Raw genomic sequence first — 27652 nt, forward strand, 5'->3', positions numbered from 1 at the left:
AAATTTTCCATTTAAAAATGTCTGTTAACCAGTTAACTAGCTTTCTGAAAACCCTGCTGTGTGAACACTTGATAAAATAGCTTTATAAGTTGATTAACATTTGAAATAAAGATAAAACAGGTTTGTAAAGTTACTCCCAACATACACCATCAGCATGTGGTAGCTTTCTCCTATCCATGTTTTTAAATGCAAAATAATGGGTTATCTCCTGCATGTCTTCCAGGGTGAGTTATGAGAGTTAAATGCTATCATGTTTGCCTCTAGACAAAATTTTAATTAGACACACAAGTAGGAGAAAACCATGTTTAATTGAAAAATAAAGCAATACATCTCAAATAAGACTGCTTAACAACATCAACTTTTGAGGCCTGTTAAGTGGTACTGTGAAATTTAGGTGTAAAGTATCAACAGTTTCCTCTCTATCCCTAAACCACTAATCAAAGGATGGGAGGTTTTCAACAAATATTTCCATACTGAGGAGTTCCCAGGTAACAGCAAGTAAAAGTTGGTATTTTCCTTATGAAAAAACTTTTATGAAAGACACACAAGACAATAAAATGATATTTAACTAATCCACAAACTTCAAAACACAATTTCATCAAGCTGATCTCTACAGTTTTCCTTTAAAGACGTTCTCAAATCTCGGAACAGTTTTACTTGACATACGGGAAGTATTAAATTCTGAAACAAAGTACTAAAGTTATTGCTTTAAACTGGAAAAATCTATGGTCAAAAGTCTTTTTTAAAAAAAGAGTTCATTAAACAGCTATTCCTATAATTACACTCATATAACTGCAGAGAAACGTTCAACCACATAGGAAACATCACTCTTTAGGATGACAGAAACAAGGTGTATGTTAAGATGTATGGCTTTTTTGGTGACTGCTATTACTACCCATAAATAAAGTCATTACTGTTTGACTGAAAAAGGTTTTTACAAAACTCTGTTTCAAAATTAACATTTTTATTAAATCAAGTTAAAAAAACATTCACTGTAGAAAAGTCAACAAGGGTTTTAACAAAACCAAAATATACCTTTTTATACAACATATGTATATATTAGCAGCAAACTACTTCTGAGATTTTATGTTCTTTTAGTTATTTATTTTAAAGAAAGCATAAACAATTATATTAGTATGGAATGTCAGCTAATCCACTCTTCAGCTTTATTCTGTGATTTGGGCCTTCTAGTACAAGTTATTTTGTGACTTTCATTAATGAATACTAAGAATGAACTCAATTTTGACTAAAATGTAGTGAAACAGAGTGGCTGGTAGGATCCATCTCACTACTATAGTCCCGCATTATCTTTCAGATAACAAATGAGCACCATATAAACATTTAATTGTGTAGGTGTGTAAACTCAATTTTTAAGGTGTCATAGTAGCCAAGTAGACAACTTAGCATTTGACTGTTACTTTAAAAATCTGGTAACATACAAAGTTTTAATCAACTCAGATAAACACATCAACCCCATATTACTAATCCCTTTTAAAAATCTTAATAGAAATTCTGCATATACCCAAATTGCATGCTTTTATGTGTACATACACATACAAAAGTGCATGTATATATACATACACATCTTTAGCTTTGAACAAACTTCTAAATTGAGATGAAGTCAAACCTCTCTTTTAAATATATAGAGAGAATGTAATATCACCAACTGCAAGTTTCTAATACAAGTTTCATCATAGCTAACCAGCAATTCTGTTACTGAAAATTCTGAAGCCAAAGAGCTGTAATTCAGCTTACTGTACTTTAGGCTTACAAATAGTCAGCCAAACAAACAAGATTTGACATTACCAACTGTCCACCAAAGAAATCAATTTTTCTCTTGATATTTCCTTCTAACAGCAAAAAGGAAATATCTATACAATGAGCTTTTGCTTTTTAAAGAGTTAAAATTATTAAAGAAATCTCACTAGTCTTCAAAAATACTAAACATTATATAAATACAACTTTCTTATAGTTGAATTCTTCAGCTAGAATCTGTATTTAAAAAAGTTTCCTTTGGATTGTTTCATTTAGCACTTCAAGTCTCCATTTGCAACTCAAATAACTGGCTCAGTTTTGTTAGGTTTATATTAATCACATCATTCAGAATTTGGTACTATGTTACCTGTGTACAATAATGTCAATGGAAGGAACTGCACCGAATTTCAAAAGCAAGGAAAAATTCAAGAATATGTAATGCAACAAAGGTAAGTACAATAGGGATTCTCTTTTCACCATTAATGAAATATAATCCTTTTAATGTTTATAAAGATAATGTCCGAAGCTTTATCTTTTAACTTTTCAAAAGAATTAAGTTTTTACATGGCCCACCTTTATTTTTCAATTAAAAAACTAAAACAATAGACTGAATTACTTTTATTAATATACACATCAAGTTATTGAAATGGTGACTTCACGTAGTTTTCTCCTTACAGATGGCACTTGCAGGCACAAAGATGCAGAGATGTCTACAGCCTTCAGATGTTTACTTGAAAAGATTCTTCAACCGCAGTTTGATACTGGGTTTCCTCATCTAGCTGAAGATTCTAAAAATGTAACATTAACATGTCAATAGGAAAACCATATTCAATTACTCAATACTTTGCCCAATACATTACACATCTTGATACACATTACATATACTTGAAATTGTTTATGTTACAACAAACTTAAAAAATAAGAACTAAAATTTTAAAAGTCAGTTATAACTATTTATAAATAGCTAATAAACAAAACAGAGGATCAACAGAGAATGAAATTTCAGAGTTACAATGCCTGATGCTAACCTGAATTAACAGCATCTTAATCATAATATAAAGATTACAACTAAAGTCCATTCAATCTGATTATACTATTACTTCTTAACTTAAAAAATTCTATTTCCTTTCAATTATGGTCCATGGATGCTTTAAAATAGGCCTCCTCTTTTACAATCTCAAATAATTAAAATTAAATGTTCTTCTGTGGCAAGGTGAAACAATCTGGCAATCAGATCAAAAGTGGTTCACAAAATATATTTTTGTTTTTCCAAACATAATTCTCCAGATGCAGTAACCTTTCTTACATTGAGAATTCAGAATAATCTATAATTATACCATAAAAATGCTAAAATTATCAGACTATACCTGAATTCTACATATAGTTGACTATTTTTATACAGTATCGCTAAAAAGTGCAAATTACACAAAATAAAAATATATATCAAGAATGATGTAATTTCAACACTGGAGGGGCAGAGGAAATATAAATTCTGTTCCTGCCAGTCTCAGAATTGCCCATGCCTGTGCTCACCTAAACATGAAAACAAGTATGAACCATGTTTTGTCAGGCTGAATCTTAATAAGACTTTTAATTCACTGAGGATGAATAAAATGCAAATTCATAATTAATAAAATAAGTCATCTAATTTTTTTAAAACTATCAAGACACATTTCAGAAGTAAAAATTAAATTCATGCTTTGCTCTATAGATCCGTTTTTATATAACTTCCCTCATGTACTCTGTTCAAGCAGTGAACTAGGGCCAGAATCTGCTATTCAGTCTGGCCTTACCCTGGGTCAAGAAGATCCCCTAGAGAAGGGAGCCACTTCACTATTCTTGCCTGAACAATTCCATGGACAGAGGAGTCTGGTGGGCTATAGTCCATGGGGTTGCAGAGTCGGACACAACTGAGTGACTAACACTCTCACTTTCACTACTTAATAAATAAGCTCTGCATTTTTAAAAAGAATGTCTCTCACATGTAGATATTATGAGTTTAACAAGCTACTTACACTACACAAGAAATACATCCTCTAGCTGTCATACCCAGAGAAGGCAATGGCACCCTACTCCAGTACTCTTGCCTGGGAAATCACATGGACGGAGGAGCCTGGTGGGCTGCAGTCCGTGGGGTCGCTAAGAGTCGGATACAACTGAGCAACTTCACTTTCACTTTTCACTTTCATGCATTGGAGAAGGAAATGGCAACCCACTCCAGTGTTCTTGCCTGGAGAATCCCAGGGATGGGGGAGCCTGGTAGGCTGCCATCTATGGGGTCGCACAGAGTCGGACACGACTGAAGCGACTTAGCAGCAGCAGCAGCTGTCATGCCAACTTTACTTTTCTAGCAGGTATAATTTTTCTTAAATCTAGATAATATTCATATAAATCAGCATCTTGTTAATCCAGGGGCTTGCTCGTCCTCTATTAATAATCTCTCTAGTATAGGAGGTAGACAATAAATTCACCACTTACACAAACCAAAGTTCACCTGTTATTATCAAATCAATAGAACTTGCTCTATATCAATCCAACATGATACAGTATTTCACCTCAAAACTCATCCAGACTGAAAGGTTAATGTGACTTCAATGTTTAAAAAGTATTTTCTTAATATTGAAAAATTCACTTACCACAAATTCTCCATAATCAAACTGATGTCTTTGATTTAGATGACTAACAAAATTTCTAGTAACCTGGCTAGGATCTCCCCAAGGAAGAGACACACAAATAGGACACGTCTATAAGAAACAGAATATTTCAAATAAAAAATAATGAAAATAACTCAATATTATTATTGAAAGTATTAAAACAACATGTTACCAAAAATTTTTACATGAAGCACTTCTAAGGGCCAAATTTCATACTAGATTATTTCTAGACCAAATTACCTTAGATAAATTATACTAATCTGACACAACACAATAAAAAGAGAGATATTATATATTCTATTACTTAAATCTGATTATTCTACTTTTTAACAAAAACACCACATCCAGCCTTAACCAACTGTAATGACAATTATCGTTAATCAGTATGTAATCTCTGTTCAAGGGGCTCTCAAACCAAGAACACTGAAGTAGTCTGCCATTCCACCATGGACCACATTTTGTCAGAACTCACCACCATGACCCATCTGTCTTGGGTGGCCCTGCACCGCACAGCTCATAATTTCACTGAGTTACACAAGGCTGTGATCCATCTGATCATTTTGGTTAGCTTTCTGTGATTGTGGTTTAAGAAATGCAAAAAGGCAAAATGGTTATCTAAGGAGGCCTTACAAACAGCTGAGAAAAGAAGAGAAGCGAAAAGCAATGGAGAAAGGGACACATATACCCAACTGAATCCAGAGTTCCAAGGAACAACAAACAGATTTAAGAAAGCTTTCTTAGGTGAACAATGCAAAGAAACAGAGGAGAACAATAGAATGGGAAAGACTAGAGATTTCTTCAAGAAAATCAGAGATACGAAGGGAACATTTCATACAAACATGGGCACAATCAAGGACAGAAAAGGCAAGGACCTAATGGAAGCAGAAGAGATTAAGAAGACGTGGCAAGAATACTCAGAACTATACAAAAAAGATCTTAATGATCTGGATAACCATTATGGAATGGTCACTCACCTAAAGTGACCCTATGGACTGTACCCTGCCAGGCTCCTCTACCCATGGGACTCTCTAGGCAAGAATACTAGAGTAGGCTGCCATTTCCTTCTCCAGGGGAATCTTCCTGACCCAGGGATGAAACCCACGTCTCTAATGTCTCCTGCATTGGTAGGTGGGTTGTTTACCACTAAAACCACCATTCTGCAAAGATACAATTTACAAAGCTACCCCTCGGTAATGAGTCCTCAGTTCACCTTTCCTTACTTTGCGCTTTTCCAAGCTCTTCTCTTACTTTACCCTCACAATAAGCCTCTCGCTTCTTGTAAGTTAGTTACCGGGATTTTTTTTTAATAAGATTTTTTTGTTTTGATGTGGACAATTTTTAGTCTTTACTGAATTTATTACAGTATGCTTCTGTTTTATGTTTTGGTTTCTTGGCCACAAGGTATGTGGGATCTCAGAGATCCCGGACCAGGGACTGAACCCCTACCCCTCGCACTGGAAGGCAAGTCTTAACCACTGGACTGCTACAGAAGTTCCTGAAGGTGAAGGTGAAGTCGCTCAGTCGTGTCTGACTCTTTGTGACCCCATGGACTGGTAACCTACTAGGCTTCTCCATCCATGGGACTCTCCAGGCAAGAATACTGGAGTGGATTGCCATTTCCTTCTCCAGAATTTTAAGTATCTCATCTGGCTTCATAGTCATCAATCTTTTGATGACAAAATATACCTTACTGATAATGTCCCATCTAAATTTAAATTAACCACTGTCCCTTGTACACATGAAGGGAAATAAATAGAACAGCATACCTTAAACAGAAGACTGTCATAAACACACATACTTACCACAGGAACTATCTGAAATAGGTGATTACTGTTACAATGATCCAGTAAACGCTGTCTGGTAAAATTTGATTCTTGACACAAGGGACACTTAAAGGTAGGATGCCCAGAAGAACTATAAAACAATTTTAAATGAAGCATACTGAATTTGAAATTGTAAGAATGATGCACTCCTATTTTTTGATCAATTACTATTTCTTTCTTTAAAAGTTACAATTATTAAACTAATCAAAGATTCTCTCATTTTTTGAAAACTATGTTTTCAATAAATAATCTACAAAAGATATTCCCAAACAATCTCAGTTTACAGTTCTTATTGTCTAGGAAACTTTTTCATGGTGCCTCTAAAATAGGCCTTAACAGAAAGAAAAACAAACCCAGTTGTCCCATTTATTAAGTAGATTTGAACAACTTAATTCAGTCATTAATGTAACCAATATATATCACTGTATATCCCTTGAAAATTTTAAATATTCCATGGTGTCCCAGTATGGAAACACCATATCTAGGAAATTAAAATTTTTAAAAGACTTCCATGAATATGGTATATAACTTTAATTTATCCTAGTTTCTAAGAATATACACACAAAATTCACAGAAAAATGAAAACATCAATTATCAGAATGATCAACATTTCAAAATATTTTGAGGATCATACATCACTGCCTTTTAATTCCTCAATTTCAGCAAGGGACAGTTCAACATTGACAACTCTGCATAGATTATGCATGGAAGAAACCTGACCACAGTGACACAGAAAAGCTAACTACTTCTAATTTAATGTGATCCACAAAGCAACTGATGCCTTTCTAAACTGCTAACTTCCAGCATTATGTCTGAAGACTTAACTGAATTTAAAATTTTTAATTTAAAAATCCATCATTGGAGAAATGTCTGTTTAGTTCTTTGGCCCATTTTTTGATTGGGTTGTTTATTTTTCTGGAATTGAGCTGCAAGAGTTGCTTGTATATTTTTGAGATTAATTCTTTGTTGGTTTCTTCACTTGCTATTATTTTCTCCCATTCTGAAGGCTGTCTTTTCACCTTGCCTATAGTTTCCTTCACTGTGCAAAAGCTTAAATTAGGTCCCATTTGTTTATTTTTGCTTTTATTTACATTACTCTGGGAGATAGGTCATAGAGGATCCTGCTATGGTTTACGTCAGAGAGTGCTCTGCCTATGTTTTCCTCTAGGAATTTTATGGTTTCTGGTCTTACATTTAAATCTTTAATTCATTTTGAGTTTATTTTTGTGTATGGTATTAGAAAGTATTCTAGTTTCATTCTTTTACAAGTGGTTGACCAGTTTTCCCAGCACCACTTGTTAAAGAGACTGTCTTTTCTCCATTATTCTTGCCTCCTTTGTCAAATATAAGGTGTCCATATGTGTGTGGATTTATCTCTAGGCTTTCTACTTTGTTCCACTGATCTATATTTCTGTCTCTGTGCCAATACTATACTGTCTTGATGGCTGTAGCTTTGTAGTATAGCCTGAAGTCAGGCAGGTTGATTTCTCCAGTTCCATTCTTCTTTCTTAAGATTGCTTTTGCTATTCGAGGTTTTTTGTATTTCCATACAAATTGTGAAATTATTTGTCCTAGTTCTCTGAAAAATACCATTGGCAGCTTGATAGGGACTGCATTGAATCTATAGATTGCTTTGGGTAGTATACTCATTTTCACTATATTGATTCTTCCAATTCATGAACATGGTATATTTCTTCATCTATTTGTATCATCTTTGATTTCTTTCATCAGTGTTTAATAGTTTTCTATACATAGGTCTTTTGTTTCTTTAGGTAGCTTTATTCCTAAGTATTTTATTCTTTTCATTGCAATGGTGAATGGAATTGTTTCCTTAATTTCTCTTTCTGTTTTCTCACTGTTGGTGTATCGGAATGCAAGGGATTTCTGTGTTAATTTTATATCCTGCAACTTTACTATATTCACTGATTAGCTCTAGTAATTTTCTGGTGGAGTCTTTAGGGTTTTCTACGTAGAGGATCATGTCATTTGCAAACAGTGAGAGTTTTACTTCTTTTTTTCCGATCTGGATTCCTTTTATTTCTTTTTCTTCTCTGATTGCTGAGGCTAAAACTTCCAAAACTATGTTGAATAGTAGTGGTTAGAGTGGGCATCCTTGTCATGTTCCTGACTTTAGGGGAATTGCTTTTGATGAACGGATAAGAAAGCTGTGGTAAATATACACAATGGAATATTACTCAGCTATTAAAAAGAATGCATTTGAATCAGTTCTAATGAGGTGGATGAAACTGGAGCCTATTATATACAGCGAAGTAAGTCAGAAAGAAAACACCAATACAGTATATTAACGCATATATATGGAATTTAGAAACATGGTAACGATGATCCTATATGCGAGACAGCAAAAGAGACACAGATGTAAATATGAGATTTTTGGATTCTGTGGGAGAAGGCAAGGGTGGGATGATTTGAGAGGATAGCATTGAAACATGTATATTATCATATGTGAAACAGATCGCCAGTCTAGGTTTGATGCATGAGACAGGGTGCTGAGGGCTGGTGCACTGGGATGACCCTGAGGGATGGAATGGGGAGGGAGTTGGGAGGGGGGTTCAGGATGGGGGACACATGTATACCCATGGCTGATTCATGTGAATGTATGGCAAAAACCACCACAATGTAAAGTAATTAGCCTCCAATTAAAATAAATTTTTTAAAAAATAAAAATAAAAAATAAATCAAAAAAATAAAAATCCATCAGTACAAAGTGATAAGTATTATTTACTAAAGTAATAGAAATTTCCAAAGCTTACCCTGTATTCTCTTGGTAAGTTTCTATGTTATCAGATGCAGACGTTTCACTCCTGTTACTAAAGAATCATTGGTGGGGGGTGGGGGAGAGAAGAGAAGTTAATACCTCAAGTAATAAAGCACGACACAGATTCATTACCTGCTAATGAAGACAACTAGTCTGAATTTGTTTGAAAAGCCTGTACTTCAAATAGTTCTGAACTATGATATAATTATGGCATTAATTATTTTTTAAATAAATTCTGGTAAGAAGACTGCTTATGATGTCCTTATCATATCCTCTAAAACTTAACTTAGACATAGTTACAATAGTATAGAGAATACAGAATTCTGCAGAATTATCTTAAATCCACAACACGAATATTTCCCCAGGTCCTTTAGACTTTCACATTAACAGACTCTCTACCTCTACCTGGACTAGTAAGTTTTTGAATGCTGGGGCAGGATCAAGAATTTGTGAACTTCCTGGCTTGTAACTAGGACATAGCTTAAGGTTGCAGCATCCAAAAAGGAGTAGGTTAAGAAAATATTTGAATGTTCACTATGTTTATATTTTCCAAAAAGGAATTAGGCTTTCTGACATTTAACACAGAGAATAACTTGATGTCCTCACTCGGACCCCATGCCAGTGTTGTGTGTCACTTGCACTATTAGAGAAAATCCTGAGAAAGGTGGGCATGCTATAGGGGTTGTCACCTATGCATTACAGAATTTCATCAATGTAGTCAATTTTATAAAAGCAAGATCTTTCAATAGCAGAAACATTAAAATAAAAATGAGACAGGCAGTGGACCAAAAAACTGTACCACACAAGAGCTTTGCTTACATCTGAGTACCAGAGTTAAAGAGTTATAAAGCTTAGAAAATTGATTATTCACTTTTCTTTTAACAGAATGACAAGCAATACTGTATCATCTACCTAACAGATGTTCTCCAATGACAGTCATTTACCTTCTGGGAAAATACTGTTGTTGTGTCTCCACATATATTCTCCACAAGGAAGCTTCCCTGATTTCATACTCAAATAGAAGATTATTAACCACTATTTTGTATCTTTTTAGCAGTTATTAATCTGTTTCTGCAGGTTAAGGTGGAAACTAAAAACTGCTTTTAAAATAAATTTAAACTACAGAGATTATTACATTCATTAAAAGGATGTTAAGACTTCAGCAAAAACAGGATGCCACCTGTTTTTTTAATATCTATACCTGGTAACAGATTTTGAAACTGTTTTCAAGTCTTCCAAATAAATATAATCATTGGGTTTTGAACATACCCTTATAAAACATTTATAAAAACTTCCAAATGGTTTGTAAGAACAACTATAACATCAAAGAAGATAAAAAATTTCAACAAAAGCCCTTCTGAGATTCATCAAACAGGACTGAAAAATACAGGAATCTCAACCTATGACATATTTCTTCCATTTGGATCTATTATTTTCTGTGTTGTAGCTATCTTTTTCAGCCATGATAGTCATCAAGACCAAGTATCATTAATCCAAAGATTTGGATCTAAATCTTTAAATTATTGTCACTGTATTAAATCAAGATTTTAAGAAATTTTAGAAATCAGTCAGCAAATTGTTTTCAATAAAAACAGTATTAAAACAAAGAATGAAAATATTTTGTACCATTAAATAAAGCAGTTATTTTTTAACTGGTGGAAAATTAACTGTTGGTTTCTGCTGTGCAAACTTCTCTTTAAAGTAACTTTTTCATCTTAAGCATTTGCATGTTTTATAAAATAAAGTATCAATCAGTACTATAAAATACATGTTTAGTCTTAAATACACATATACTGGGAGTATATTCTCAATTTTTTTCACTGGTAGGATACACAATCACAAAATTTCCAATTTAAAGCACTTTAATATCAAAGTTAATGCCCTTTTAAAATGCTTTTCCCCTCTAACTCCTCTTACAGTTTCTCTACTTTCCATTATTACTTAGTTATCATCATCATTCTAGCCCTTCCTGACTATCCTGTATCATGCCTACACTACTACTGGTTGCCTACTCATATATTCTAGAAACGTACGAATGAGCTCAACAGTATTGATGTATGGCAAAACCAATACAATATTGTAAAGTAATTAACCTCCAATTAAAAGAAATAAATTTATATTTAAAAATAAATAAATAAATAAAACTTTTTAAAAAAGAATACCTATTACTGGCAACCACATTATGAATTTTTAAAAAACAACCATTTTATCTGATACAGAAAAACCATTCAATAAAATTCAACCTCCATAAATGGAAACAAAAACAAAAAAACCCTCTGATCACCCACAATGCTTTTAAAAATACAAATGCCTAAACTTAAATAGCAGACTATCTGGGAATGGAGCCAGACACATATACTTTTATAACCACATAAAAGATTCTAATTTGAGTAAGAACTACTCAATGGAGAAATCTTAAAATTCAGGATGACATAATCACAGAACAGATGAAGAGTATCTATGTTTAAAAAACTGTAGTAAACTATACTTAATCATAAAATTTTAGACACATTCCCACTAAATCAAGAATTTTTAAAAGGTACCTGTTATATAATACTGATAGAGATCCTATTTAATGCAATAAATCAAGTATGAAATAAAGTAGTAAGAAACAAAACTGTACTGACAAACTAAATAAGTTTCTATGTAATAAATCCAAAAGAATACATAGGAAAACTATTTTGAACTATTAGAACTAGTCACCAAGGTTTCTAAATACAAAATTACATAAAAATCCTTAATATTACTACTCACTAGTAAAAGCCACTTAGATTACAAAATGAGAAAAAAAGATCTATTTGTACAGCAACAAAAACTAAAGGCTTTCCTAGCAACTAACATTTTCACTGTCACTACTACTAGGAAAAGATGTGTGTGTGTGCGTGTGTGCGTACGCGTGTGCACGTACGCTCAGTTGTGTCTAACTCTTTGCCACCCCTCAAGCCCACCAGGCTCCTCTGTCCATGGGATTCTCCAGGAAAGAACACTGGAGTGGGCTGACATTTCCTTCTCCAACACAGGCATTGAACTCATGTCTCTTAAGTCTCCTGCACTGGCAGGCAGGCTCTTTACCATGAGCACCACCTGGGAAGCCAGGAAAGGATACACTAGAACATATTCATGTGTGCTCTAAATGGACTTCTTTTAGCACATTTTTTTTAACGGAGAGACAAACAGATGGGAAACAGTGGGAAAAATAAGTATCATATGATGCCAATTCTCTCCAAATTAATATGATTTCAGTAAATTCAAACAATGCTGCCAATTAAAATCTCTACAGAGATTTTCTGGAAGCTCAAAAGTCTGATCCTAAAATTCATGGGGAATAGCAAAGAGCTAAAAATAAGAGAAACAATTTAATAAGTACAACAAGGAGGAAAACTCCCTAACTGATCTGATATTAAAACCTATTGTTAAAGCCACAATAATTAATGTAACATGGTTCTTGAGGAATAAATGAAGCAACACAACAGAATAGAGATGTATAGGACCAAAATGGCATCATAAATCAGTGGGAAAGAATGGACTCCTCAATGAATGGTACTAGGACAAATAGTTATCACATGGGGAAAACTTTTCCTACCTCACATTATACATCCGAAACAAATGCACAGGATATAAACATCATGAATAAGACTAGGAAGCCCATTCTATTAATACTAGATTAAAAGACAAGTAAACAGGATAGACTTCAGAGTAAGTAACACTTGGTCTAAGTTTTCTAAGAGAAGAAAAAGTCCACTAGCTGGCAAAGAGTATGGGTTAGAATGGTGGCGAAAGAGTGGAGGTGATGCAATGACAATGATTATGATGATGATGATAATTAAAAACTAACATTTAGGGAATTCCCTGGAGGTCTAGTGGTTAGGGGGCTTCCCTTGTGGCTCAGTTGGTAAAGAATCTGTCTGCAATGTGGGAAACCTGGATTTGATTCCTGGGTTGGGAAGATCCCCTGGAGAAGGGAAAGGATACCCACTCCAGTATTCTAGCCTGGAGAATGCCATGGACTAAGTCCATGGGGTCGCAAAGAGTCAGACACAACTGAGCAACTTTCAAAACTAGTGGTTAGGACTCTGGGACTTTCACTGCTGAGACTGCAGGTTCAATCCCTGGTCAAGGAACTAAGATTACACAAGCTGCATGGTGTGACCAAACCAGAAAACAAGAAAGAAAAAAAAAAAAGCTTAACATTCATTGTTTTACTTGTATTAACCTATTTATTGACTCCCAATCCAATAAGGTGTTTAATAGTATCATCATTACCCCTTTCTCTTTCAAACAAATGAGAAAACTGAGGTATACTTTCTTGCCAAACTCATACAATTAGTAAAGGAAAGAGCCTGGTACCCAGGCAGTCTGGTTCCAAGCCTTCATATTTAACAACTAAGTTATTCTGTTTCTCAAGAATGGAAAGGATATGGTGGGAATAATTCAACATAGCTAAGGCACGTGATGCAGTAATGAGTGACCAAGAAAGCCAAAGGCTAAAAAAGAAAAGGTGAGTGCAGATAAGAAAGGGCTTTAGAATAAGGGATTTTGTCTTATTAAGCTAGTTGCTGAATTAGATCATTGAACTCCTTGAGAATTTTGATATTTTCTCTCCAGAAAAATGTACATAGTACATACACACAAAATGGCAGTTTAGGTAGTTCACAGAGCTGTTACTGGCCCATGGAATTCAGGATGAGAAACACTGCAATGGGGGCATGGGAAGTCATTAACAAGGTACAGAGGGAAGCTACAAAGAGAAAAAGGTCAGAGCCACACCTTTGAAATACACTTTGACAACAGCAGGCAGAACAGACTAATGGAGGACCACCAACTAAAAGAATACTCAACAGGTCAAGTGAGAGATGATGGAGACTTGATGGGAAAGTGACAATAGGGTAGAAGGAGAATACAGATAAGGGATACTGCAATTACCTAAGACCAGCTGGATCTGGGGAATAAGAGGGAAGAAGGCAAGTCTCATGAGAAGAAAACTGAGTTATTTAACAAGTCAAGACTGCCCAAATCATATACTAGGAACTTTGCTAAGAGACAGAGACATGATTATTGAACAAGACAAAGATAATCCCTGCACTTAATAATCTACTGAGTTAATAAAAAATTGTTGAGTAATTCCACTACAGCAGAAGTATAACTTAAAAAAATCAGAAGGAATGAACCTAAGGGGAGAAAAAGAAAAAAAAAAAAAAAATCACAAAATAGGAGTGACCAATTTCATCCAACGACACTGAGCCCAGTAAAATGAGAAGACTAGTAACCTAAAAAACAAGTAATCAAAAAATTATTAAAAACCTTTACCAGAACAGTTTTAACTAAAGAGTTGAGAAGAAGCTTTATTATAGTATGAGTGCTTATGAGTGGTTAAATTACTGAAAATTAGCAACATGTAAAATGAAATGCTACTAAAATAAAATCTTAAAGACTTTGCTTAACATATCGTCTCCTGGGAGCCTTTTTATAAAACTGCCAATACTGCCTTTCTTTACACAATTGTGTGTGCTTGCTGTTGATTTTTTAAAAAATTAAACACATCATTATTTGGAGATAATTGCATAGGTGATTAATACTATAAAGAAAACAAAAGAATGAATAACCCAAAAAAGAGGATAGTGGTTATCTCTGGGAGTATGGGGTTCAAATGGAGGATGGGCATACAAGGAGACTCTAAGGGGCTGGAAAATGCTATATAATTTTTGATTTCAGTTAGTGAATAACCAGGGATTTGCTTTGTGACTAACTTTTAAACCACACGTGTGCATTCTGGCCATTCTTATGCATAAAATACATTTCATAAAAATGTTTAATATACATAAACCTGATACAATAAGATACATATCAAACCAAAACCTAGCTTTAAAAGATTTGAGACTAACATAGAACTAATAATAGTACCAAGTCTCACTTTTACATGACATTTTTTATCAAAATAAAGATTTCAAACTAGTAAAAAGATTCTAGCTTACAAACACATTACTAAAAAGGGATTTCCTCTAGTTTTCAAGTAATTTCAGCTGCAGAAGAAAATACTTTCAATTCACAAATCTATTTTTCACTCAGACATGGAAATTTTCTTAAAATAATTTTTACTTAAGCTTAAGTTGAGCACAAAGTCAATTTCCCAGATTCAATTTAACACGTGTCAAACTTAAGAAGACACGCAATTTAAAAACATAAACACACATAAATAAAACAAACAATACCTTATACAGCCTCCCCCAAATTTCCATTTTAACTATAAAAATAAATATTGCTTACCTGTTTCCTACTGAATCTTGAGAGATCTGAAAGTTTGGAATGATAGAAGAAACACCATATTCATCTTGATACTTCTTACAAGATTTGTAATGATGTCTCATGCGATAGAATTTAATCTGTAAATTATTGATTAAAAAAGCAATGTGACTTTCAAAAGAACAAACATTATATGATTCCATTCATATAAGGCAGAAGAGAATTCAGAGAGATAATGCAGAACATAGGTTACTAGATGGGGTGGGGAAGATGGCGGGGCAGGGGAACAGCAAGTTACAAGTTAACAGGTACAGATTTTCTGTTTGGGATGATGAAAAAATTCTGGAAATAGATAATGGTGACTGTTACACAATGCAGTGAATGTACTTAATACCACTGTATTGTACACTTAAAAATGGTGTGTTTTCTACCTTATCATTCATAATAGTGCACTAACTGTTCACTTGATGCCTCATTAAATTGTGTATATATGTATGTACATATATATAATACATATATCATATACATATGTTTTCTTAGCAAATGGAAATATATGTAGATATTTATTATATATAAAATAAGGTTTACCATGATCTTTCACTTATTAAAAAAAAAAACTAAGAAAAGGCTATTTTACATTATGCATTTTCACCATATTAAAAAATAAATTTAAAAATCTTTAATGTATTGTGACTTTTAGTTTAAAAGGGAACTCATTAAGATTTGAGACACTGCCAACAAGAGGAGAAAAATAAGACAAAAACAGGTAAGTAAATAATCATGTCAATGTATGGCAAAACCAATACAGTATTATAAAGAAAAATAAAGTAAAAATAAAATTTAAAAAAAAAAAAGAAAAAAAAATCCATTTAAACAAGAGACTTTTTTAAGTAAATTAATTCTAAAAATAAGAAGTTTCTGTCCATTAGATGCAGAGAAAATGGAGATGAGTCCAACAGTCCATAAACTCACCCTATAAATTAATAATTTTATATTTGAAAAAAATACTATTAATAGACAGAAAATAATATTAAAAGTATTAAGAAGTTACCTCATGGCACTAGGCATATTTTTCTTTAACTACTGTAACCTGGCAGAGTTAGAAAATGCTTTAAAAAACTAAGTTCCCAAATTAACACTTGGAACATTTTTCAGTTTCTCTCTAAGGAGTAGAGCCAGAAATCTCAAGTATATTTTCCAACTTCACTTCATTGCCTTGTCAATTAACACCTCCCTCAAAGAGATGGAAAATCAGGTATGTCTTGTGTGAATGCATAAAACAGCAATTGGTTTTGCTCAATGACTTTATTTGCTGTTTGAGAAAGTGGCTGTGATAAATCTATAAATAAGCCAATATACTCAAAGCCTAACTACCTCTACCATTTCACTCCCTCTCCAAATGACAAAATAAAATCCAGATTGGAGAATTAATGTCGCTTATTTGCCAATACCTGATTTTTCCCATCTGTTCCTTAAAAAGTAAGGAGTTTTCTGCCAAATACTTTGTGATTTTTTTAGATAAACACATATATATCCAAGTAGAGTGGGCAGTTAGAGTTCCCCTTGACTACATAACCCATTTGGCCCATTTCTACAGGCAAAATGACAATAATAATGCTACCAGAAAAACTACTTGAGAACTGAAAGTGTACCAGAAATGGGGTTTAAGGGAGTTAAATGCCGGTTTGTTCATTCAGTTTAGTAGGTAAATCAAGAGTGATTATTTTGAAAAAATGCCACGCTAAACGTTATGGCAAATTCAAGGACGTATCTTCTGGTCTCTGTTCTCAGTAAGTTTATTATCTAGTAAGATCTACAGCCATAGCTTTTCTGGCCTTTTTTACCCTATTCTCAGCCTAAATAATTTCTCTTCAAAACAGTACACACCAAGATAATTCAATCAGAAATTTCAGAACAGAAGTTTGACTTTCAGAGAACTGTATCACATTTACTCTACCTGTTTTGCACAGCATCTGCAGCTACCAGAAAATTTCCTCATGATATTTTCAAGGTCTAAGGCCCGTTCAGGACATGCTCTCTCTCTTCTAGTCACATTTCCACGACAGAGGGGACAATGTATTCCACTTTCTCTCATTGCAGTCAGGAAACACTTTCTACAGAAACTAAACCAAACATATGTGACACATTACTACAGGAAAAAGTACTCTTTTCATTTTGATGAGTAAACACAGCAGTTATGAATACGTAATAATGCTAGGGTATTTGTATGTCAATAAATCTAGAATTTTTAAACTATATATTAATTTCTCAATATAAAACTAGTGTCTGGACTAGATGGGAATATAAAAGAAGCTACACGTAAGTCTTTTAATTTTTAACATACTACAGGAAAAATAGATATTATATAACATTATCAGAGAAAGCATGGTACAAAAGAGTGACTGAATCTTATCCTGTGTTGCTTAGCAGCTGTGTGATTTTTAGGCGACACACTCCACTAACAAAATGAGAGAAATGGACCACACATGAGCTTTTGTCTCAAACTGATATACTTCAAGATGTTGTTCTACATGATATGAATATGTCTCCTACAGAAACCTATTTCAGAAACTGAAGTATTCAAAGCAATTAAGGTTTCTCTGCTACAGAAACCTAATGATGCCCAAACTTCTGTGGTCAAGATATATGAAAATTCCCACAATATGCAATGGTACATAATTTGAGAAATACTTGAGAATCCATCTAGTTCTAAATATATATAACCAACATTCTAATTGCAACCAAATTCACCAAAATCTTCTCCCCTGACCTAAAAAAATACCAAAGTTGAATCTCTTGCTTTTAGAAAAAACAGATAAAAATCATAGCTTTCTCTATCTGGGATCCAGAATCATTTAATCCAAACCCCTATAAATACAAATACAAATCTTTCACATCTATACTATCAAAAGTGGAGAGGTAAAAGTATGATAACATATCACTCTGAGTTTCTCAACTATGTGGCACTGAACAAGTGACTCTTCTTTAAAATCAGTTTCCTCACACATACAATAATGTTTCTATGTATACTTGACAGGCTTGTTCAGAGAATTAAGACAGGTCATGTAGTCTTACTACATGTATAAAAACGTTTACTACAATACTTTTGACAGTCAGGAAAGTGCTCAATAAATATAAGGTAACATCACAAAGGTAGCACAGAAGAGATCACAATACATTAAAACATTAAAAATACTCATCATAACCAAGAGTCAAAGAAATGCAAAACAAACTAGATGGGGGATTTTTTTTTTCAGTTGTCAAAACACTAGTTTTTAAAAATAATAATAATAGACATAAAGGAGAGAAAAATTTATAAGTGCTCTGTATTTCTAAACTGCAACTTGCCAATAAATAACAAAATCCTTACTGAAGATGTTCCAAAACTCTGAATGCCATTTTCAGCTTTATTAACTACAGTTACAAAAACCATCATCTTTAAATTTAATTGTTTAAATTAAAAACTGAAATTTTGTTTACATTTTTTGGTAAATTTTTAGTACAACATATTTTAATTCTTTATTTCAATGTTTTCATTCTTTAATCAGAGGGACTGTTAAAAAGAAAAAAGGAGAGGAAGAGTCAAACAAAAAAAAGCCCATAAGACTAACTGGAACAATAGTCTAGATCATGATACGGTCTACATTAAGGCAGAGGTAGGAAGGAGGAATAGAGGATCACTGTTTTAGAAATATAGTTATCAATGTCTATGATCCTGTATGAAGGGAATGTCCTAAGTTAAAAAATAAAATATGACTTTTTGACAATTACTTGTGGGAGAACGAGAAAGAAAAGCATTTCTGATTTTGAAGACTGAGTAAAAAGTACCTGTATTAACCAAGTTAAGAAACACTGGAAAAGAAGAGCGAGTAAAAGGTGACAGTACTAACCAAGTTGAGAAATACTGGAAAAGTTGGTTTGACAGAAAACTACAAATTTAAAGCACCTACAAAAACCTCAATGCACAATATCCAGTAAACAAGTAGAAAGATGGATATGAAAATTAGGGAGAATATATGGAGAGCAGACAAGGTGAGACAAACACTAAAGAAACAATCTAGAGAAATATAAACATTTAAAGGAAGGTTTGAAGAACCAGAAGAACTAAGAGTAAATAATGTTATAGAAGCCCAGTCTAGTAAACTAACAAAAAGAAATAGTAATTAAGGAGATAAAGGTAAAGCCATCACCAAACTATGAAGCTTAACATTTCTCTTTAAATAAAAACTGAAACTGCCAAGCTTCCCTTAGTGGCTCAGTGCTAAAGAATCCACGTGCCAATGTGGGAGACACAGGTTCCATCCCAGATCCAAGATCCCACCTGCCACAGAGCAACTAAGCCCATGTGCTACAGCTATTAAGCCTGTGTTCTGGAGCCCAGGAGCCACAACTACTGAGCCCATGTGCCACAACTAAAGAGTCAATGTGCAGCAACTACCAAAGAACAGGCATGGCTGCTCATGCTTCACAAGAGAAGCCACAGCAATGAGAAGCCTGCACACGCCAACTGGAGAGTAGCTCCCATTCACCGCAATTAGGAAAAAAAAGGCCCACACAGCAACAAAGCCCCAATACAGCCATCAATAGATATACATAAAAAATTGTTGTTTTGAAAAATTGAAACTAAGTTCATATTAACAAAATTCATTACAAAAAAGATAACCATGCATAAAATTGATGGTGCATGAATGAACAAAATGAAGCAGGTTAGAATAACTATCAGCAGGTAAATTAGTCAATATGCTGGCTAACTTAATTAACTACAAATAAAATATAAACACAAAATACTAAAAGATTTTTTGAAACTTGATGTACAAACAAAAGTTGTATTGGGGGGAGTAAATAGAATAAAGCATAATTTCAAAGTACACTTATTCAATATCTAAAATAGTATCAATCTGATGACACGACATACCTGCCAGAATGACCAAAATGAAAAAAGTGGAAAATAACAAGTGTTCAGGATGATGTGAAACCAACCTAAATTTGCATTTGATGCTATAAAAGTATAAACTGACATGAATATTTTGAAGATTAATACAACCATTTGGCAGAATCTAATATAGACCAGTGGGCTTCCCCCATGGCTCAACAGTAAAGAATCTGCCTGCCATGCAGGAGCCTCAAGAGATTAGAGTTTAATCCCTACATCAGGAAGAACCCCTGGAGGAGGGGATGGCAACCTACTCCAGTATTCTTGCCTGGAGAATCTCATGGACACAGAAGCCCGGCAAGCAGTCCATGGGATCGCAGAGAGTCAGACACAACTGAAGCAACTTAGCACACACAATTACAGACCAGCAATTTCACTCCAAAGTATATACCCAACTGATTTGCATATATGATCAGAAGAAATGTCCTGGGAAGTTCACTGCCACACTATATGTAACAGCCAACAACACAAATGTCCATCAACAGAATAATGCATAAGCAATTACAGCATATCCACAAAATGGAAACTCTAATATACTGCAATGAGAATGAATTCAGATGAACAATGTTGAGCTTTGGAAGCCAGATACAAAAGACTACGAAGTGCATGATTCTACTCTTATAAAGATCAAAGAGCAGGTAAGACTACTGTTAAAAGTCAAAACCACGGTGTCCTGAAGAAATGGATATACAGCTCGGAGAAGTGAGGAGTTTCTAAAGTACTGGTGATGGAGTTCTGGCATTCTGTTGTTTGATACTGGTGTTGAATACACAGATGTGCTCGGTATGAAAAAAATTCGCTGAGCTGGAATTAAATTTTCTCAATTAGGAGTAAAAACAGGGGTAAATATGTTTAAACTTATAAAAATAACTAAATTATCTTCTAATGGGACCTAAAATAAAACAAACCAAAGCCCATCTGGGTTCTCTGCTGTATACTCGACTGAGCCTATCTATCTTTCCAACCAGGGATCAAACCCAGGTCTCCTGCATTGCAAGCAGATGATTTACCACCGAGCCACCAGGGAACCAAATGGATACAAAAACAATATGCTGTCTACTAGACACCCACCTCAAACCTAGGGACACATACAGACAAAGTGAGGGGCTGGAAAAAGATACTTCATGTAAATGGAGACCAAAAGAAAGTAGGAGTAGCAATACTCATATCAGATAAAGTAGACTTTTAAGACTATGACAAGAGAAAAAGAAGGACACTACACAATGATCAAGGAATCAACCCAAGAATAAATATAATAATTATAAACATATATGCACCCAACATAGGAGGACCTCAATATGTAAGGCAAATGCTAGCAAGTATGAAAGGGGAAATTAACAGTAGCATAGTAATAGTGGGGGACTTTAATACCCCACTTACACCTATGGATAAAACAACCAAACAGAAAATTAGCAAGGAAACACAAGCTCTAAATGATACAATGGACCAATTACATCTAGTTGATATCTACAGGGCATTTCACCCAAAAACAATGGATTTCACCTTTCTTTCAAGTGCACACAGAACATTCTCCAGGAGAGATCACATCCTGGGCCACAAATCTACCCATGGTAAATTTTAAAAATTAAAATGATTTCAAGCATCTTTCCTGATCACAAATGTGGTAAGATTAAATATCAACTACAGAAAGGAAAAAAAAAAAAAAACTACAAAAAACACAAACATATGGAGGCTAAACAACACGCTCCTGAATAACCGACTGATCACCGAAGAAATCAAAAAGGAAATCAAAATATGCATAGAAACAAATGAAAATGAAAACACAACAACACCTATGGGATTCAGTAAAAGCAGTGCTAAGAGGGAGGTTCATAGCAATACAAGCTTACCTCAGGAAACAAGAGAAACATCAAATAAGCAACTGAACTTTACACCTAAAGCAACTAGAAAAAGAAGAAAAGAAGAACCCCAAAGTTAATAGAAGGAAAGAAATCATAAAAATAAGAGTAGAAGTAAATGAAAAAGAAACGAAGGAGACTATAGCAAAGATCAACAAAACTAAAAGCTGGCTCTTTGAAAAGATAAATAAAATAGACAAACTGTTAGCCAGACTCATCAAGAAAAAAAAGGAGAAGAATCAAATCAATAAAGTTAGAAATGAAAATGGCGAAATCACAACAGACAACACAAATACAAAAGATCATAAGAGACTACTATGAGCAACTATATGCCAAAAACTGGGCAACTTGGAAGAAATGGACAAATTCTTAGAAAACTATAACCTTCCAAAACTGAGCCAGGAAGAAATAGAAAATCTAAACAGACCAATCACAAGCACAGACATCAAAACTGTAATAAAAATCTTCCAACAAGCAAAAAGCCCAGGACCAAATGGGATCACAGGCGACTTCTATCAAAAATTTAGAGAAGCGCTAACACTTATTCTAATCAAACTGTTCCAGAAAACTGCAGAGAAAGGCAAACTCCCAAACTCATTCTATGAGGCCACCATCACCTTGATACCAAAACCAGACAAAGATGCCATGAAAAAAGTAAACTACAGGCCATTATCACTGATGACCAAAGATGCAAACATCCTCAACAAAATTCTAGCAAACAGAATCCAGCAACATATTAAAAAGACCATACATCATGACCAAGTGGGCCTTATTCCAGGGATGCAAGAATTCTTCAATATTCACAAATCAATCAATGTGATACATCATATTAACAAATTGAAAATTAAAAACCATATGATTAACTCAACAATGCAGGGAAAGCCTTTGACAAAATTCAATACCCATTTATAATAAAAACGCTCCAGAAGGCAGGCATATAAAGAACATGGTGGTGGTTTAGTCACTAAGTCGTGTCCAACTCTTGTGATCCCATGGACTGTAGCCTGCAAGGCTCCTCTGTCCATGGGATTCTCCTTTGCAAGAATACTGGAGTGGGTTGCCATTTTCTCCTCCACATGATCTTCCCAAACCGGGAATCAAACCCAGGTCTCCTGTATTGCAGGCAGATTCTTTACCAACTGAGCTATTAGGGAAGACCCCACCTTGACATAATAAAAGTCATATACAACAAACCCAGAGCAAACATTATCCTCAATAGCAAAAAATTGAAAGCATTTTCTCTAAAATTAGGAACAAGACAAGGGTGCCCATGCTCACCACTACTATTCCACACAGTTTTGGAAGTCCTAGCCACAGCAATCTGAGAAGAGAAAGAAATAAAAGGAATCCAGACTGGAAAAGCAGCAGCAAAACTCTCAGTTTTTGCAGAGGACATGATCTTCTACAAAGAAAACCTTAAAGATACCACCAAAAAATTACTAGAGCTAATCAATGAATGTACTAAAATTACAGGATATAAAATTAATACACAGAAATTCCTCACATTCCTATACACTAACAATGAAAAAACAAAGATAATAAGAAAACAATCCCATTTACCACTGCAATGAAAACAATAAAATATTTAGGAATAAATCTACCTAAAGAAACAAAAGACCCAATATAGAAAACTATAAAACACTGATGAAAGAATCAAAGATGACACAAATAGATGGAGAAATAAGCCATGTTCGTGAATTGGAACAATCAATATACTGAAAAGGAGTTTATTACCCAAAGCAATCTATAGATTCAGTGCAATCCCTATCAAGCTACCAATGGTATTTTTCACAGATCCAGAACAACTAATTTCATAATTTGTATGGAAACACAAGAAACCTCGAATAGCCAAAGCAATCTTGAGAAAGAACAATGGAACAAGAAGAATCAACTTTCCTGACTTCAGATTATACTACAAACCTACAGCCATCAAGACAGTATGGTACTAGCACAAAGACAGAAATATAGACCAATGGAACAAAATAGAAAGTCCAGAGATAAATTCACACACCTATGGACACTTTATTACCTTTGACAAAGGAGGCAAAAATATGCAATGGAGAAAAGACAATCTCTTTAACAAGTGGTGCTGGGAAACTGGTCAACTACTTGTAAAACAATGAAACTAGAATACTTTCTAATACCATACACAAAAATGAATGCAAAATGGATTAAAAATCTAAATGTAAGACCAGAAACGATAGAACTCTTAGAGGAAAATATAGGCAGAACATTCTCTGATATAAATCGCCACAAGATCCACTATGACCAACCTCCCAGAGTAATGGAAATAAAACCAAAAATAAACAAATGGGAACTCGGTTCAGTTCAGTTTGGTCGCTAAGTCATGTTGGACTCTTTGCGACCACATGAATGGCAGCACCGAGGCCTCCCTGTCCATCACCAACTCCCAGAGTTCACTCAAACTCATGCCCATCGAGTCGGTGATGCCATCCAGCCATCTCATCCTCTGTTGTCCCCTTTTCCTCCTGCCCCCAATCCCTCTCACCGTCAGAGTCCTTTTCAATGACTCAACTCTTAGCATGAGTTGGCCAAAGTATTGGAGTTTCAGCTTCAGCATCAGTCCTTCCAATGAACACCCAGGACTGATCTCCTTTAGGATGGACTGGTTAGACCTCCTTGCAGTCCAAGGGACTCTCAAGAGTCTTCTCCAACACCACAGTTCAAAAGCATCAATTCTTCGGCCCTCAGCTTTCTTCACAGTCTGACTATCACATCCATACATGACCACTGGAAAAACGACAGCCTTGACTGGACAGATCTTTGTTGGAAAAGTAATGTCTCTGCTTTTGAATATGCTATCTAGGTTGGTCATAACTTTCCTTCCAAGGAGTAAGCGTCTTTTAATTTCATGACTGCAATCACCATCTGCAGTGATATTGGAGCCCCCCAAAATAAAGTCTGACACTGTTTCCACTGTTTCCCCATCTATTTCCCAGGAAGTGATGGGACCAGATGCCATGATCTTCGTTTTCTGAATGCTGAGCTATAAGTCAACTTTTCCACTCTCTTCTTTCACTTTCATCAAGAAGCTTTTTAGCTCCTCTTCACTTTCTGCCATAAGCGTGGTGTCATCTGCATATCTGAGGTTACTGATATTTCTCCAAGCAATCTTCAGTCCAGCTTGTGCTTCTTCCAGTCCAGCGTTTCTCATGATGTACTCTGCATATTAGTTAAATAAGCAGGGTGACAACATACAGCCTTGATGTACTCCTTTTCCTATTTGGAGCCAGTCTGTTGCTCCATGTCCAGTTCTAACTGTTTTTTCCTGACCTGCATATAGGTTTCTCAAGAGGCAGGTCGGGTGGTCTGGTATTCCCATCTCTTTCAAAATTTCCCACAGTTTATTGTGATCCACACAGTCAAAGGCTTTGGCATAGTCAATAAAGCAGAAATAGATGTTTTCTGGAACTCTCTTGCTTTTTCCATGATCCAGTGGATGTTGGCAATTTGATCTCTGGTTCCTCTGCCTTTTCTAAAACCAGCTTGAACATCTGGAAGTTCACAGTTCACATACTGCTGAAGCCTTGCTTGGAGGATTTTGAGCATTACTTTACTAGCGTGTGAGATGAGTGCAATTGTGCAGTAGTTTGAGCATTCTTTGACATTGCCTTTCTTTGGGATTGGAATGAAAACTGACCTGTTCCAGTCCTGTGGCCACTGCTGAGTTTTCCAAATGTGCTGGCATATTGAGTGCAGCACTTTCACAGCATCATCTTTCAGGATTTGAAACAGCTCCACTGGAATTCCATCACTTCCACTAGCTTTGTTCGTAGTGATGCTTTCTAAGGCCCACTTGACTTCACATTCCAGGATGTCTGGTTCTAGGTGAGTGATCACACCATCGTGATTATCTGGGTCGTGAAGATTTTTTTTCTACAGTTTTTCTGTGTATTCTTGCCACCTCTTCTTAATAACTTCTGCTTCTGTTAGGTCCATACCATTTCTGTCCTTTCTTGAGCCCATCTTTGCATGAATGTTCCCTTGGTATCTCTAATTTTCTTGAAGAGATTTCTAGTCTTTCTCATTCTGTTGTTTTCCTCTATTTCTTTGCATTGATCACTGAGGAAGTCTTTCTTATCTCTCCTTGCAATTCTTTGGAACTCTGCATTCAGATTCTTATATTTTTCCTTTTCTCCTTTGCTTTTCGCTTCTCTTCTTTTCACAGCTATTTGTAAGGCCTCCCCAGACAGCCATTTTGCTTTTTTGCATTTCTTTTTCTTGGGGATGGTCTTGATCCCTATCTCCTGTACAATGTCACCAACCTCTGTCCGTAGTTCATCAGGCACTCTGTCTATCAGATCTAGTCCTTTAAATCTATTTCTCACTTCCACTGTATAATCATAAGGGATTTGATTTAGGTCATACCTAAATGGTCTAGCAGTTTTCCCTACTTTCTTCAATTTAAGTCTGAATTTGGCAATAAGGAGTTCATGATCTGAGCCACAGTCAGCTCCTGGTCTTATTTTTGTTGACTGTATAGAGCTTCTCCATCTTTGGCTGCAAAGAATAGAATCAATCTGATTTCGGTGTTGACCATCTGGTGATGTCCATGTGTAGAGTCTTCTCTTGTGTTGTTGGAAGAGGGTGTTTGCTATGACCAGTGCATACTCTTGGCAAAACTCTATTAGCCTTTGCCCTGCTTATTCCATACTCCAAAGCCAAATTTGCCTGTTCCTCCAGGTGTTTCTTGACTTCCTACTTTTGCATTCCAGTCCCCTATAATGAAAAGAACATCTTTTTTGGGTGTTAGTTCTAAAAGGTCTTGTAGGTCTTCATAGAACCGTTCAACTTCAGCTTCTTCAGCGTTACTGGTTGGGGTATAGGCTTGGATTACTGTGATATTGAGTGGTTTGCCTTGGAAACGAACAGAGATCATTCTGTCACTTTTGAGATTGCATCCAAGTACTGCATTTTGGACTCTTTTGTTGACCATAATGGCTACTCCATTTCTTCTGAGGGATTCCTGCCCACAGTAGTAGATATAATGGTCATCTGAGTTAAAATTCACCCATTCCAGTCCATTTTAGTTCACTGATTCCTAGAATGTCGATGTTCACTCTTGCCATCTTCTGTTTGACCACTTCCAATTTGCTTTGACTCATGGACCTGACATTCCAGGTTCCTATGCAATATTGTTCTTTACAGCATCAGACCTTGCTTCTGTCACCAGTCACATCCACAACTGTTTTTGCTTTGGCTCCATCCCTTCATTCTTTCTGGAGTTATTTCTCCATTGATCTCCAGTAGCATATTGGGCACCTACTGACCCAGGGAGTTCCTCTTTCAGTACACTATCATTTTGCCTTTTCATACTGTTCATGGGGTTCTCAAGTCAAGAATACTGAAGTGGTTTGCCATTCCCGACCTAACTGATCTTAAAAGCTTTTGCACAGCAAAGGAAACTATAAGCAAGGTGAAAATGCAGCCTTCAAAATGGGAGAAAATAATAGCAAATGAAACACCAAACAAAGAATTAATCTCCAAAGCATACAAGCAGCTCATGCAGCTCAACACCAGAAAAACGAACCCCATCAAAAAAGTGGGCCAAAGAACTAAAGAGACATTTCTCCAAAGAAGACACACAGATG

At 35.1% G+C, this 27652-nt stretch overlaps 1 protein-coding gene across 1 annotated transcript in view; it reads right to left on the reverse strand.

The window, feature by feature from the left end:
• Positions 1 to 2474: 2474 nt before the first annotated feature.
• The window catches only part of RNF138 (ring finger protein 138), a 38642-nt gene continuing 13464 nt past the window's right edge, over positions 2475 to 27652 (reverse strand). The window contains exons 2-7 of the mRNA XM_052660561.1: positions 17206 to 17371; positions 15273 to 15388; positions 9004 to 9060; positions 6212 to 6323; positions 4392 to 4499; positions 2475 to 2543 (exon numbers count right to left, since the gene is read on the reverse strand). Of these exons, the coding sequence (XP_052516521.1) occupies positions 2475 to 2543; positions 4392 to 4499; positions 6212 to 6323; positions 9004 to 9060; positions 15273 to 15388; positions 17206 to 17371 (628 nt within the window). The remainder of the gene's footprint in view (positions 2544 to 4391; positions 4500 to 6211; positions 6324 to 9003; positions 9061 to 15272; positions 15389 to 17205; positions 17372 to 27652) is intronic.

The sequence above is a fragment of the Budorcas taxicolor genome, chromosome 22 (assembly GCF_023091745.1).
Source record: "Budorcas taxicolor isolate Tak-1 chromosome 22, Takin1.1, whole genome shotgun sequence".
Classification (NCBI taxonomy): Eukaryota; Metazoa; Chordata; class Mammalia; order Artiodactyla; family Bovidae; genus Budorcas; species Budorcas taxicolor.